Below are 16,118 nucleotides of genomic sequence, written 5' to 3' on the forward strand. Positions count from 1 at the left end.
TAACAGTTAATTAAGCAACCTGAATCAGATCATTTTGCATGAAAGGTAAGCTAAATCAGTTCTCGGAATCATATGAAGAATGAGCTGTTACATTCAAATGCCACCAGAGGAACTGAGAGAGAATAGCACAACGCACTGATAAAGCAGTGTGTTGTGCAGTAACTTTTTTTCAGCAGGAGCAAAAATGCTGCAGCTCTCTAAGGTCAATCCATATGACTTCTTTAGTGCTGGATTGTCGTGACTCAGCTGTGACATTTCTGCAGCTGCCGAAAATGAATTACCACACAACACTTCTTTGTGAACATTGTGTGACAGTTGATTTGGATGCCCTAGTGGCCTTTGTGGTGCTGTGGTTAAGGGACTCCAATGTGCACCACAACTGCAAACACATTCCTGCATTAAGTAATTTTATTTTTTCACGATAACACTAAAACTTTATGACTACCACTCATACACTGTCATGAGGGCACCTCATACACACTATCAGATGAACTCACAGGCAAGTGTCTCATGACCAATATGTGGTTGATAGAGTACAATGATTTCTTTGTGAGAGGCTCTGAGAGGTGTCTGCTGTGCCTTATGGGTCACTCATCAACCCACAGTTTATTGTTGGTTGTGGTATTTTGTCAATCCATAACAAGAAGTCAAAAATCAGTACTTCAGATTATCACTAGAGGTGAGAGTCCGACACTCTCTTTCCCCCTGTACTTATTTCCTTATCCAACATCTCAGCACTCAAATATACAACTATTAAAAAAAATGGTCAATCTGTATAATTCTACCTGGTAGGAACTGTCAAAAATGCCCCAAGTCAACTATAATGTAACTGACAGTGTGTCAATGATGTTAACCTCCCTTCATAAAAACCATGTTGCAGCTGTGTAATACTCCAGCAATAATCCAAGATTAAATAGCCATCAAGGCAATGAGTTTTCTCTCATTTTTCATTCTATGTCAATCAAAAAAATAAACTATGTCAATCAAAAAAATAAACACCATTCGCGATCTGGACCGATTTTCTTTTTGTCGCATTATGATACAATATTGCCGATATTACAAATATGACTTCAGCAATTATTACATATATTCATATGCTTTTTTATGTTGAAATGTAATTAATGATTTTGTATGAAATATAAATATTTGTTGTAGTGGCAAAAGATATGAATTAGAGCGGATGGCGCTATCTAAATTTTCTGTATTTACATAAAGTGGCACGAAAATTTATCTAGTTAGCAAATTACCACTGACTACCATATCAATACCCCACTGGTTGCCTCCAACTTGATAGAGACACATTACCAGCATACTGTGAACAAGCACAGCACGTGAATGGCTTTCATAAAATGTAGGGCCCTTCTTTATGGAGATTGGGTAGGGAAAATGACACACAACCATAACTTGGCAATGCCTGGAACACTTTCAGCAAAATCTGATAAATGTATAACTTATTATCTGGTGAAACATGATGTTAGGATAAGACAACCCCTGCACCCTTAGGAGTGAGGTGGGAGGGCAAGTGTGGAGGAGAAGGTGTTGACACAAAAATAATCAAACTGAGGTACACTACACTTTTTGTGGTTGCTTGTATGATCGGTGACAGCACTGATGACATTCAGTGACAACTGGAAAGCGCAACTCGAGAACACCTGAAGCCACCAAATTTGTTACACATGGCTTAATATCTGGAAAAAAACACTAAGAGACTTACACAATCAAAGAACTATTAGGAAAGGTGATGAGTATGTTGGAATGACATGAAAGCATAGTTTCCAAAGGCAAGGAGAAACTTCAACCAAATTTAGTACACAGGTCTTGGGGAGTGATACGTCCACAAGGGAAAAAAGATACTGTCAGAATAATGCAATTCTTGCAGCTCTATTTGTGGGGATGGGATGGGAATGTAGTGACATATCAGTGTAACTCTGGAACACTAGGAGCTACTGGAATAAAACTTAGTAAATATATGCCCTAATAGATGGAAACATTCTGTTGGAGAAAGACATAACGGACAGAGAGGAAATTGTGATACCGGTCATCAGCTTTGACCAGTGACATAGTGAACATGTGACAAACAACATTAAGAACATGGTGACTATAATGTCACTGCAAAGGCAATACATTCAAACTTAAAACAGACAGGCAGTTTCAATACTCATAACTGACTAAATTGAGAAACGTGTATTACTAATGGATGTAATCTAGTGCACTAGTGGATAGTATTTGTGCAACAGATACACATGAAAGAGATGAGAACCTTTACTCATGTGCTGTCTATTTAATCAAGTGTCGTGTGAAGCCCGACACTTGCGATAAGTAACTAACTTTGTCTATCAAGTATAAATGGTGACTGTTTTAATTTGTGATAACTAAATATCTCGAAAATGAAACACTGAATGAAAAAAAAAAATAAATAAATAAATAAAATAAAATAAATTCTAGATAAGAAGTTCATATTTGTAAAGAGGACATTGGTCTGTGCTACAACTGGCCACCACATAACCAGCCACCCCCGTGGTCAACTTCATATTTTCAAGTGGGAATCCCCCACCCCCTTTATTGCATATTCAGATTCTATGCCAAGAAATAAGAGGGTGGTTTGAAAAGTTCTCGGAATCACCACAAGAGGTCAGCACTAGCACAATGAGTTGTTCATGTGATATTCATTGGACTGTTGTGTCTGTAAACACATGCCACATCAGTGCTCCTGGAAGAGAGCTGTGGTGGTATGGCTCTGTGTTGTTACCACATAGTGATTTGCGAAGATGGAAAAAAAATTGTGACTCGAGCAATGATTAAGCACTTCATAAAGAAAGGTATGAAAGCGGAGGACATACATGCCGATTTCCAGAATACAATGGGGGATTCTTCTCATTCATATTCAACTGTTGCCAAGTTGACACATGAATTCAAATTTGGTTGGGAGAGCTTGGATGATGATCTACACAGTGTTTGGCAAAGATGTGCCACTGCTCCAGAAATCATTGCAAAAGTGCACAAAATGGTCGTGGAGGATCGCCGATTGAAAGTGTGTGAAATTGCTCCCGCTTGCCAGATGTCATCTGAAAGGGTATATTATATTTCAAAAGAAAAATTAGAAATTATCTGCAAGATGGGTGTTGCAACTCTTGACGCTGGATCAAAAATACATGAGAATGGACATACCAGAACAATATTTGGCCCCTTTTAGAAGAAATGAACAAGATTTTTTGCACCGGTTGTGAAGTTCGCCTGCTTTATTTCTTTCCTGATGGTCTTCGGTGTCAATGTACTGCATTGTTATACTGGCCGAAAAATAGGAGGTGGAAGTTCAACACTGACTACTATAAATGATGTAGAGGACAGGTGCACAGTAGCGTTTCACAGTTCTTTACTTTCACTGTCCACAACCCCCCAATATACACAGCTAATATGGCCAGTTAACTATTGGCAAATTTTAATAAGCCTCACTAATAGGTTGCAGGCAAACATCAGCATCCTGCTACAATAGTTTACTGTTAAATATCTATGAGCAGAAAAAATCTAACCATGCAGTGCTTGCAGAATAATATGGTATGTATTGAACAGACACTGTCATTGTTTTAATACATGGCCTAACTGTGTTACACTTATTTCACAGTTAAGTTGATGCATTATTATTGTTCTAACCAACAGAAGTTTCTTGTCTGAAACTCGGCCGTGGACTGACTGTCTTGGGACTAAAAACCGGGCCTTTATATATCATCACAATAATAGGTACTGAAACTATACACTGTTCGATGTTAAAGTTACAGAAATTACAATTAAAACATACTTCATTCAATCACCTAAATGAATGGAAAAATTCTTCCTTTTTAACAGTTTCTTCTACTACTAGGTTTAAGCTGAATTATTTGTTTAAATGATGAAATTAACAGATATAGTTATACAAACAATACTTTTGACAAAACTGGAATTAATTAAAAGCTGGCTTTCCTAACAGGTTTCCGAATAGAGCCAAATAAATATCTTAAAAAGCCTAGTGATTCTTTTTCCAAATGTTTATCTTTATTACAGAATTTACATTAGTTTATAAGTCAACAATAGAATTTAAGTTGCAAAACAATTACCGATTTAACCCTATAACAAAAGATATTAACTAGGAATAATCAAAATGAATTAGCAAATTAATTACATACACAAAACTAAGCACAAAATTAGATCTGGTGCTATATCCTTTAAAACTGAAGACCAAACTTTCTCTTTTATGAAAATGCAGATTATACTCACGAATGTTAATAGTAATTAGTCAAAAATGAAAAAACGAATTTAAGGAGGCAGCTAGCTTCGTCGCATTGTTTGTGCCCACAGATGAAACTTGGGTGCCTACTCGACCCAGAGACGAAACAACAGTCAAAGCAGTGGAAACATGCTGATTCCCCACCATCAAAGAAAGCAAAGACAATTTCTTTGGCGGCAAAGGTCATGGCATCAGTGTTCTGGGATGCAAAGGGGATTCTGTTTGTAGAGTATCTCCCCACTGGGCAAACAATTACTGGAGAATACTATGCTAACCTCCTGGACAAATTGCAACAAAAGATACATGAAGAAAAGCCAGGTTAGGCAAGGAAGAAAGTCATCTTCCATCAAGACAATGCACGCCTGCACACATGTGCAGCCACCATGGGAAAATTACACGAACTAAGGTATGAATTGTTGCCACACCCGACTTATTCACTTGATATGGCTTGATGGCTTGATTCCATCTCTTCCCAAAACTGAAAATTTTTCTTTGTGGACGAAGATTCACTTCAAAAGAAGAATTGACAGACGGAGTTGACAACTATTTTGCAGGCATGGAGGAAACTCATTTTCAAGATGGGATCAAGGCACTGGACTATCATTTGACAAAGCACATTAATCTACAAGGAGACTACATTGAAAAATTTAAAAAGTTTCAGTGATGTAAGTAATTTTTTTTTTTTTTTTCCTGTTTGGTTCCAAGAACTTTTCAATCCACCCTCATATGTGTGATTTACTCAAACAACTGTTTCCCATTTGTGGTAGAGGGCACTGTAATCGGAGAATATCAGGTGTGTCTGTTATGATTAAGAACTGATGCATTTGATTCTACATTTCATGTTGTAAATGAAAACCTGTGTGTTCGAACAGTTGACATTTATGTTTTAAATTTACTTCGGAATTTCAAATTTGAATGTCATTCCTTCCATGTACCTAGGCAGAACCCCCATTTAAGGAAAACATATCTGAGTCCACAGCGATTCATTAAAACGGAGGTTCTCTATCTGAAAGAAACACACACACACACACAGTGTAACTAAATCCCTTTACAGTCTCTAAGGATGGGTTCCTTACACCAAAACAAGGTAAAAATGTCCGGTCAACATGAGTTCTACAGTGCACATCTTAAAAGAGCACTTGTTCACCTCCAATATTGTGACACACAGCTGTTCTACTAGAAGCTCTTTGTTTTCCATATATTGGGAGGAGCTTGTATGTACCAAAACAAGGGAAAAAAATGTTGAAACTTGAGCTCTAAAATGTATGAATTATGAGCTGTGAGGACTTTTTCACCTTTGCCACTGTGAAACATCTCGTGCTCGTAGCCCTTAGGGTAAGCACCTTAGATGCCATGTTTACTACACATTTTTTTCTTGATTTGGTATATACTACCTCCTTCCAAAATATTGAAAGAAAAGTATCTGCAGTAGAAGAGGTCCACTGTCAGAGGTATCAAAATGATATTAGCTTATAACTTTTGACTTGGTCATTTCTGGACCAGGGTTCCTCACCTCAAATTGATACAATCACCCTTCTCCATCATCCCTCATGCCTGAAAGTTTGTAACATAATCAGTGACTCCCGTGTGTGCATGTGTGTTTTAGGAAAGTCATAGTACTCAAAGGGCTGAGAGATGCTGGAAAGGGGAAAGAGAGAAGGATGAAGGGCAGGGGGGGTGATAACTTTTAGGCAAATCACTAGAATGCTTGGAGCAATGTAGGAATTAGTAAAAAACACTGTTGAACTGATGACTTCATTAACATGGCAGACCGACGAGCCTCACGTAACAACCAACAGATGACATCACTAATTGGTGAATTAATTCATATTAATATGAAAACAAAACCAAAGCAAAAACTGACAAACTGTTGGTAGCTCCACAGGAATAAGTGATTTTGGATGGAAATTTTTTTGTTATTAATACCTCAAATCACATTAGAAACTTCACAATATCAGGGCACAATAGAAATCACTTTACACTGCCCATCAGTCCATCACAACAACCAAAAAAATGTTGTAAGCCAATTGCACAAGTAGTGTTTTATCCCAGCTATTTGTTTTGCCAGTAGTGTCATGTATGTATGAAGTTTGATTGAAATCACAGGTGTATATATATATATATCTCTCAAAGATGAGGTGACTTACCGAACGAAAGCGCTGGCAGGTCGATAGACACACAAACATACACACAAAATTCAAGCTTTCGCAACAAATTGTTGCCTCATCAGGAAAGAGGGAAGGAGAGGGGAAGACGAAAGGAAGTGGGTTTTAAAGGAGAGGGTAAGGAGTCATTCCAATCCCGGGAGCGGAAAGACTTACCTTAGGGGGAAAAAAGGACAGGTATACACTCGCACACACGCACATATGTGCGTGTGTGCGAGTGTATACCTGTCCTTTTTTCCCCCTAAGGTAAGTCTTTCCGCTCCCGGGATTGGAATGACTGTGCGTGTGTGCGAGTGTATACCTGTCCTTTTTTCCCCCTAAGGTAAGTCTTTCCGCTCCCGGGATTGGAATGACTCCTTACCCTCTCCTTTAAAACCCACTTCCTTTCGTCTTCCCCTCTCCTTCCCTCTTTCCTGATGAGGCAACAATTTGTTGCGAAAGCTTGAATTTTGTGTGTATGTTTGTGTTTGTTTGTGTGTGTATCGACCTACCAGCGTTTTTGTTCGGTAAGTCACCTCATCTTTGTTTTTTTATATATATATATATATATATATATATATATATATATATATATATATATATATATATATATATATATATATATATAACTTACCAAACAAAAGCGCTGGCAGGTCGATAGACACACAAACAAACACAAACATACACACAAAATTCTAGCTTTCGCAACCAATGGTTGCCTCGTCAGGAAAGAGGGAAGGAGAAGGAAAGACAAAAGGATATGGGTTTTAAGGGAGAGGGTAAGGAGTCATTCCAATCCCGGGAGCGGAAAGACTTACCTTAGGGGGAAAAAAGGACAGGTATACACTCGCACACACACACATATCCATCCACACATACACAGACACAAGCAGACATTTGTAAAGGCTTGTCTGCTTGTGTCTGTGTATGTGTGGATGGATATGTGTGTGTGTGCGAGTGTATACCTGTCCTTTTTTCCCCCTAAGGTAAGTCTTTCCGCTCCCGGGATTGGAATGACTCCTTACCCTCTCCCTTAAAACCCATATCCTTTTGTCTTTCCTTCTCCTTCCCTCTTTCCTGACGAGGCAACCATTGGTTGCGAAAGCTAGAATTTTGTGTGTATGTTTGTGTTTGTTTGTGTGTCTATCGACCTGCCAGCGCTTTTGTTTGGTAAGTTTCATCATCTTTCTTTTTAGACATATTTTTCCCACGTGGAATGTTTCCCTCTATTATATTCATATATATATATATATATATATATATATATATATATATATATAAGAAGAAACATTCCACGTGGGAAAAATTATATATAAAAACAAAGATGAGGTGACTTACCGAACAAAAGCGCTGGCAGGTCGATAGACACACAAACAAACACACACACAAACACATTTTGTGAATTTTGTGTGTATGTTTGTGTGTCTATCGACCTGCCAGCGCTTTTGTTCGGTAAGTCACCTCATCTTTATATATATATATATATATATATATATATATATATATATATATATATATATATATATATATATATATATATATATATATATATATTTTACGTGGTGACAAATCCACATTATTTGAAATCACTGGTTGATGGATGACAGTATTGATAACACCTAACCTGACAGGGGTTGGAGGGCGGGTGGGGGGTCCTACAAAGTAAACTCTGGAACATCTGGAATGGTTTCACATAATTGTCAAATATAAAATCTGCTACAGTTGCAAAAATTATTCATTTCTGAAAAAGGATAGCATAACCTGGTTTTGGCACCTTTGTCCCATCTTCAGGTGCATCTGCATCATTCAATAAAAGCTCCCATCAAGATTGTTAACCATCACAAAAGCTGAACAAAATGAACAGTAATTCATTAGAAAAACACCCGATACGTACATTACAATGTGAGTCGGTAAATGATGCATAAATAGGTTAAAATATGTTAAAATGGTGGATCCCTGGTACAAGGCATGAAACAGCAGATACTCTTTGACCCTTGGGCTGTAAGAAAGCCTATTACAGAGGAAGACCTACATAAAGGGATAAAGGTCCCTATTAAAATAGTTAGTTTTATAATGAGATGTTGAGCAATCAATGTTCTATATCTGATTCAACAGCAGTTTCCGCTCTTTTAAATCGATAGGGTATATTCTGTGTAAAGTAGGGCATACTTATGATTTTTGAATGTTTAAAATTTGGTACTTTTTACATTTTGTTTGAAAAGCCTAGACTTTTATTGTATAGCAACAATGGTTTGTTGCCCATTATTGCTTTCCCTCCATAATTTGTAATCATTTTTATAAGGCCGTATGTTTTTCATGTAATTTTCAACTAATTGGCAGGTAAGAATTAGTATATCATTATTTACATTACAATGACATAGCTCCACGTCTTGCACCAACAGTACAAAATTGAAGCAGGCAAATTATATGTGAGGATAAATAATATAATACAACAGCATGAACCTCCATGTAACATGAGCTGCTTTCCTGTAATTAAGTTATTATATTAAGATGAATGTAAGAGCTAAATTCATCTTGTTCAGTAATTTACTTCTTTGTGTGAAGGTCTTACTAATATCACTATTAAAATTTTCCCAATTTCAACCAACATTGTACAAAAAAAAAAAAAAAAAAGGATGGCCTTAACAACAGCAGAAAGGCAGAAAAGGAGGAGGGAAAAGTTAAAAAGTGAAGGAAAATATGAAGAATTTAAGAAGAAGCATCTGGATGAAACTAGAAGAAGTCATCAGAAGCAGAAACAACAGATGAGTCAACATAAGCAATGACTGTTATTAGAAGAAAGAAGTGCTAAAACTAGGGTGAAAGTTAGAAAACACAGGGAAATATGGCCACCACATGTTCAATTAAGCAGCAAACTACCACATAACGTATGTTTGTATAAATATAATGAAAATTTCATAAACACTATCAGCAGCCTTCATAAGAAACTTGGTAATATTCCAGATGACAGAAACACATTTGTATCGGCTATCATATGCCATGCACCCAGTGAGTTTTGTTGGCAGAATTAAGGTGACATGTCAGAAGCTGGAAATTGTGAATTTATTGTGGTATGTTTGGAAGATGGAAAAAAATGGCTCTAAAGCTGATACAGTGAAATACATTTTTTCCATAACTCCCCAGTTTCTTTTTCATTGCTAAACAAAGAGAATTCAATCTGCATCTTATTATCAGAAAAAGGAAATGGTTCTGAGCCAAGATTCTAAGAAGTATGCATTGCTGCTTATTGATTTTACTGAAAATTACACTTGTGTTAATCAAGATGAGAATCAAGATGAGGTGCAAAGTGCACACTGGGTACAAGCACAAGTTAGTATTTTCACTCCAAGGACACTGTGATTGTATACAATGTACTGTCAACTATACCTGAAAATGGAATTTGTGCAGCTGCGAAACGGCAAGTCTGCAATGCAGTAAAAAGGCAAAAATTTGTAATAGGTGATGCATCCGCTTTTGCTCAGGCAGCTGCAAGTATCACAATTATGTGCACATGTTTTTCATATGTCTACTGATGAAATTCAAGGAATCAATGTAAAACTTAATCTGGCTTGAATATTTTCTTCAGCATCATCAGTACCAAACATAAAAAGCATTCACTGGTTTCACTACAAGATATGAGTACTACAAACATATCTACTGTCTCCAAAGAATTTCCCTGCTGCAGATCATACTGAAGAAATGAAAGAGCAAAAATTAGAGACTGGTACTACAAGATATGAGTACTACAAACATATCTACTGTCTCCAAAGAATTTCCCTGCTGCAGATCATACTGAAGAAACGAAAGAGCAAAAATTAGAGACTGGTACAAAGTAGAATATAATGGTAAATTCTATGCTGGAGAAGTATGTGCAATTTTTGAAATTATTATCTACTCAGTGCAATGAAGTGTGGATCTGGCCTGCAAAATGTGATGAAATTCTGTGCACACAGGACAAAATTATAAAGAAAATTAATCCACGTCATGTTGTCAATGCAGGAAGGTATTTTCAGTTCTCTGACTTAATTAAAATTACAGTTTATTTCCCAAGATGTCATGCTTTTGTAATTAGTAATAGTGTTAAAAAAGTGAAATGTTAATGTTAAGTTTATCTTACTTGGTAAATAGTGTCATATTTTCATTTCTCTGCCTGCAGGGAAAAGTTTTTCCCAGAATAAGTAGCAAGTAACATGAGTCACATAACACTGAGTGACACACTTTTTTCAATATATGACAATATTTTACATAGTATAAATATTTTTTGAAATCTGCAACCTAATTTGCACTTTCCGTGATAAAAACCAGATCCACAATCCTCATAGTTTGCGGACACTTTTGACCTAAATTGTACATTAGCAATAGGGTGTCCCAAATTCATAACATGAGCCACAATATAAATTACATTCTTGTTTTTTAATTTTAATGCTCTTTCCAGCTTAAGTATCAATTCAAGATCTTTGCCTGAATAACATAATGTATGATAATGATGATGACGATTTACAAAAGAAAATATCGGTTTATAGACTGACAAAAAGCCAACATAATAAAGCACTGATTTCAAAATATAACATGAGTCACCATGGAATCTCCCAGGCACCTTTCTCTATTTATGCAGGTCCTGCTGTACAAGGGGCTTTCCGACAGGCCAAGGATCAAATAGGATCTCCTGTTTCAAGCCCTGTACTAGGGATGCACTATTTTAACACATTTTTATCTATTTTTAACTCAGTTATGCACCTTGTATGGATTCATATTTTAATCTATATATTGGGGTTTTTCCTAATGGATTCCTATTGATTCTGTTTAGCTCTTCTTGCATTAAAAATGTGGATGGGTGTTGTTATTGATTTAAAATTTTTCACATGCACCTGAAGATGGGACAAAGGTCCTGAATTTGAGTTATGCTTTCCCTTTTAGGAATACAATTTTTACAAATGTAGCAGATTTTATCATTGGTGATGAATAACAGTTGTGGATGTCTTAGCAAGAGGAATGTTTACATGAAACTTGGTACACAGATTGTACGACTTCCTATCTGAAAATAAATAAATAAAAGTAAGAAGTTAAACATATATTTAGAAAAAGTTTCATTTTCTTGGACAATTTATTGTACAATTATATTCTCTGATAGAAAAAATCCTGTTTTGAATTTTGTTTGTTTTTCCTTGGTAAATGCAAGTCCAAACTGACTCTTGTTCCGCGACTGTGTATAGGACTATTAGTCAAATACTTGTTAATGTTTTCCCAAATATACACAACTGGCTGGTACATAGATTCACTTGGAGCAGTAAGGACACCCTGTTTTTTTAATAGTTCTTTGTAATGAGCTCGACCATTACTTTTAGTTATTTTTCTTACAATAATTTTCTGCAGTTTGAAAACTGTGTCCATGTTTGTATCTGTGATCCCCAGAAAAGAATTCCATAGTTAGAATTGGATGCATTTGATATCTAAGGACAAACCAAAAAATGTTTTGGAACAGAACAGAGATTGCAGGACTGATGTCAGTCATTTTCAATCACAAAATCAGTTTAGTATTGGACACAAAGAAAGGTCTCATACTGTTTCTCATTTATATACATGGTATGAACAGATAATGCGACCAAAGCCATGCAGTTGCAAATGATGCAAAGAAATCCTTGTGTACAACTATTGAGAGAGTTCTACTCTTCTTTCAGTATTAAAACGATGGCAATGCAAATGAAGATAAGCTGATGCAAAAAGTGAAAATAAAACAGAATGAAGACCTAAATCCAGTGTTGGGTAATGAAAGTATCACAAAAAACATAATTTACAAAACTACCGACACAAATTAAATTATATAAAGATCCCGTAATGAAACTTGCAAAGATTAAGTTCAGTCTGTTTTGCTCTAAGAATTACCTGAAACATTTGCAGCACATGTGTGTCCAGGATGGTAGAAGAAGCTGGAGTTAAACTAACATATTTTTTCTTCCCTTGAAACCTTACTCAAAGAATGAGTCTTTTTAAACCTCTATTCGTGAATCTGGAGGAAAACATGTACAAAAACTATAGGCACTTTCATTTTTTTATTATCTAACTTTCATTTTTTTATTATCTAACACAGATTTTATAGGACTGGAGAAGAACTTTGACCCTACGTTTGGACCGTTTCATCTCTGTGGCTGGCAGGGTTTCCCCAAGTTTCTCCAAGTGAAATTCCCAGATATTCTCCTGATTTCCAGACAAGTATTGAGATCTCAATGGTACGTAAAGACGTAAGTTGACAAAAAAATGTAATGACTTCTGCATTTCTAAACATGTGAGCAAAATGCTTAAGTACTAACATCAACATCTTTCACAATGTTCTGTTTTTAGACAGAGAAAGCATCCAAATGGTATGTATGTTTCATCATGACCAATTATGTTATTTTATTCCAATGAAACGAAACACATTTGGTGACAAAAATATGCATTTCCTTGGATTCGTATGGCAGATTTAAAATACATTAACTGATTTCAGAAATAACCTCAGAAAAAAGTAGGCGTCTTGAACTAAAGCACTGGCAGGTCGATAGAAACACAAACAGACACATACATACACACACACAAAATTCAAGCTTTCGCAACAAACTGTTGCCTCATCGGGAAAGAGGGAAGGAGAGGGAAAGACGAAAGGAAGTGGGTTTTAAGGGAGAGGGTAAGGAGTCATTCCAATCCCGGGAGCGGAAAGACTTACCTTAGGGGGAAAAAAGGACGGGTTACACTCGCGCACACACACACATATCCATCCACACACATTATATATATATATATATATATATATACTTTTGAATTGTCAAAATGTACAAGAATAAATAAAATGTCTATAAAACGCCACACTGTACAATGTACTTGCAGTGACATGGTCGTAATTCCTGGAAACCATCGTCCATGGCCTCTGACCTGCCAAGGACGACTGCAGTCCTGCGTCCATGGATGAACCACAAAAATCACCCACAAACAGACCTGACCTGCAGGCAGATCAGGAGACTATATCTGACAGGCAGGTCTGCACATTAGTGGGAAATGATGGGCTTCAGATTAGCAGGCCCGCAGACAGGCGCACAGAAAAGACAACCACACACTCACAAATAAATTTTTGGCCATAGTGGTGGACAGGGGAGAAGCAGTAAGAATGGGGGAGTAGGTAAGCAACTCTCGTACTCAGCTGCACCCAGCCAGCAACAATGCATGACATCTCAGTAAAAAAATAAATACATAAATAAATAAGAAATTCCCTGATTTCCAGAACTTGTGGCAACCCTGGGCTGAGTTAACTGGGCCATATGTCAGGGTTTAAGGACCCTTCTGTTAAATAAATGAATTGCAGGGTCCTAAATACAAAAATTTATTGCAACAACATTAATAATGATGGTAAATACACCTTTATAAGTATATTAACAATGAAAATCATGGAAATAACTAAACTAGTGCACAGTGAATTTAGCAATGTCAATCTAGAGCCAAATCATGTTTTCATAATGGGCCCTAATGCCATGGCTGGCAGTTACTTTATTTGAAGCAACAAAGGTATCATCATCATCATCATCTGCAGCTTCAAATTGTAGTAGAAACAACTCTAGTAAAACATTTTACTTAGTAGCCATCATCGTACATCTTACATACTTGAGCAACTTAACAGTGATCACTCACGGCAGTTTTCCCTTGTGCTTTGATTACAATGAAATCTTCTCCTTCACTGTTTCAACATTTGATAAAACGTTACAAAGGATCGCCCGGGAAATGTAAGATGGCAGAACACCTGTAAACCTCAGCCCAACATTTTCATCGCTACTTGTGTACATATCAGTATCCGAGGAATCAATGTATTTCACATAATGAGCATCGCTACTGCCCTCTTCCAATATTTGGCATTTGACTGAAGGCTTTACTTTGTTGACTGGATGCTTTTTTGACAACTGGTTTCATCTTCTGTCTTTTGCTGCTGCATCTAACAGGTAAGAACAGTTGATTTTCATTTCTTTCTATCTCTTGTCTTCCTGGCATATGGTATATGGTCAAATTTACGGCATGAAAAAACAATTTTCTCTCTTGAATTGTTAATTAATGTGATGGTCCAATTAAACCTGAATTTCAGTTAACCTCAACTTCCTCTCTACTGTGGCTTTTTCTAGTTCCTTGCAACATATTATACAGGCAAATACTTTTGTGATTCTACCACTTGCATTTAAAAGCATTATTTCACTTCAGAACATAGTCACTGTATGCCAACACACAGTCTTCCTTGGAAACACAGCACCTCCATTCAGAAGTTTCATGTTCCAAAAACAACCCCAGTATTTACAAACAAGTGTGTTAATTTAAGTATCAGGACAGCCTTAGAATTTTCTGACAGCTGCTAACCACCAAAGAAGCAACACATCTCACCATAAATGAGCAAAACAAGCTTTTTTGTAAATGTATGTGAATAATTTTTGTGTTAAATTTTGCAACACACTGGCGGTCTTCATTAAAAAGCAAAGAGACGAAAATAAATCAGTTTTTTATACTCGAGCACATTTCATTTTACTGTATATGTTTACATTATGCCAAAGGGTTAATACTGCCCCCATCATCTAATTCAATTTATGTCTAATAGATTAAGAGACACGAAATACAAAATTTTTAAGCACTCATTGCTAGGTGTAGAAAGCATTACCTCCTTAGAAAGTATAGCCTACAGGCTTATAAATCGAATTTCTCTTATTAGTTTTCATTGTTATCATTATCATACAAACCTGAAGCATTACAGTCTTCGATACGATTACAGCAAATTATTAATTGTTGCGGCAAGCGCCAATTACGAGAACGCAGAGAGAGAGAGAGAGAGAGAGAGAGAGAGAGAGAGAGAGAGAGACCACTAGAGTTTGGCGAATAAACCTCAACGACTCATTCGACATTGTTTCTTACCATCTCCAACGCCAATTGTTTTGGAACGTAAATCAGTAGTTCTCACTGAAAAATTCCTTCTAATTTTCTTAACCTCCACATGAAAACATCAACAGCATCTGACAGTTTACGTTTTGTTTGCGTGTGATACGAGGGAGGTCCAACCCGCAACCGACATATGTCGATAAGATAACAGCATTTGCTAGATGATGTTGCATTTGTAGAGTCGGAAATCATATGTTCTGAGAAAGGGGTATGGTGTTGCTATACCAAGACTACAATGATACAAATTTACATTCATGTAGTGTGTCGAAAAATATACATCTTAAGAAAGGAGTATTGTATTACTACACAAGATTTCAATGATAAAAATTCGCTTTAGGTTCCATTATCAAATGTAGCTTTAATGACATGAAGGCAAACCAGCAGGATGGTCCATGGAAAACAAACACAATCTGATGGGCTTGTGCGCCATGTTTTAACTAATCAGTTTTGCAAAACATGGTCACACAATATTAGGAAAGTTAACTAGCATACGCCCGCGAAGCTAACGGGAAGAGTCTCGTTGTTATACTATCTCTTCTCCCCATAGTACTAAATCCAGGCTTACACACTGCAAACTGGGAAGAATGAATGCTTAAATGTCTTTGTGCGCCGTCATTGTTTTTGTCTTTCTGGGATTGTGTTTTTATATACCGGTATCGCACTTCTTGCCAATGTACAGTAACACAACAAACCGAAGAAAGGAAGCGTATCGCAGCATAGTGTCAGACCACAGTCTAACATGTTTGACTGTGGTCGACTGTGACACGTGGAGTAAC

At 36.7% G+C, this 16,118-nt stretch overlaps 1 protein-coding gene across 4 annotated transcripts in view; it reads right to left on the reverse strand.

Annotated features, from left to right (window-relative positions):
- The window catches only part of LOC126425221 (zinc finger protein 271-like), an 88,224-nt gene extending 72,348 nt beyond the window's left edge, over positions 1–15,876 (reverse strand). For 2 of the 4 annotated variants that reach the window (XM_050088179.1, XM_050088180.1), the window contains exon 1: positions 15,147–15,212. In XM_050088179.1, the coding sequence (XP_049944136.1) occupies positions 15,147–15,155 (9 nt within the window). In that variant the 5' untranslated portion in view covers positions 15,156–15,212. Of the gene's footprint in view, positions 1–15,146; positions 15,221–15,318 lie in introns of those variants that run through there. The other 2 variants (XM_050088178.1, XM_050088177.1) reach the window with 2 other exon arrangements.
- Between the last annotated feature and the right edge of the window lie 242 nt (positions 15,877–16,118).

This window comes from Schistocerca serialis, chromosome 10 (assembly GCF_023864345.2).
Source record: "Schistocerca serialis cubense isolate TAMUIC-IGC-003099 chromosome 10, iqSchSeri2.2, whole genome shotgun sequence".
Taxonomy (NCBI): domain Eukaryota; kingdom Metazoa; phylum Arthropoda; class Insecta; order Orthoptera; family Acrididae; genus Schistocerca; species Schistocerca serialis.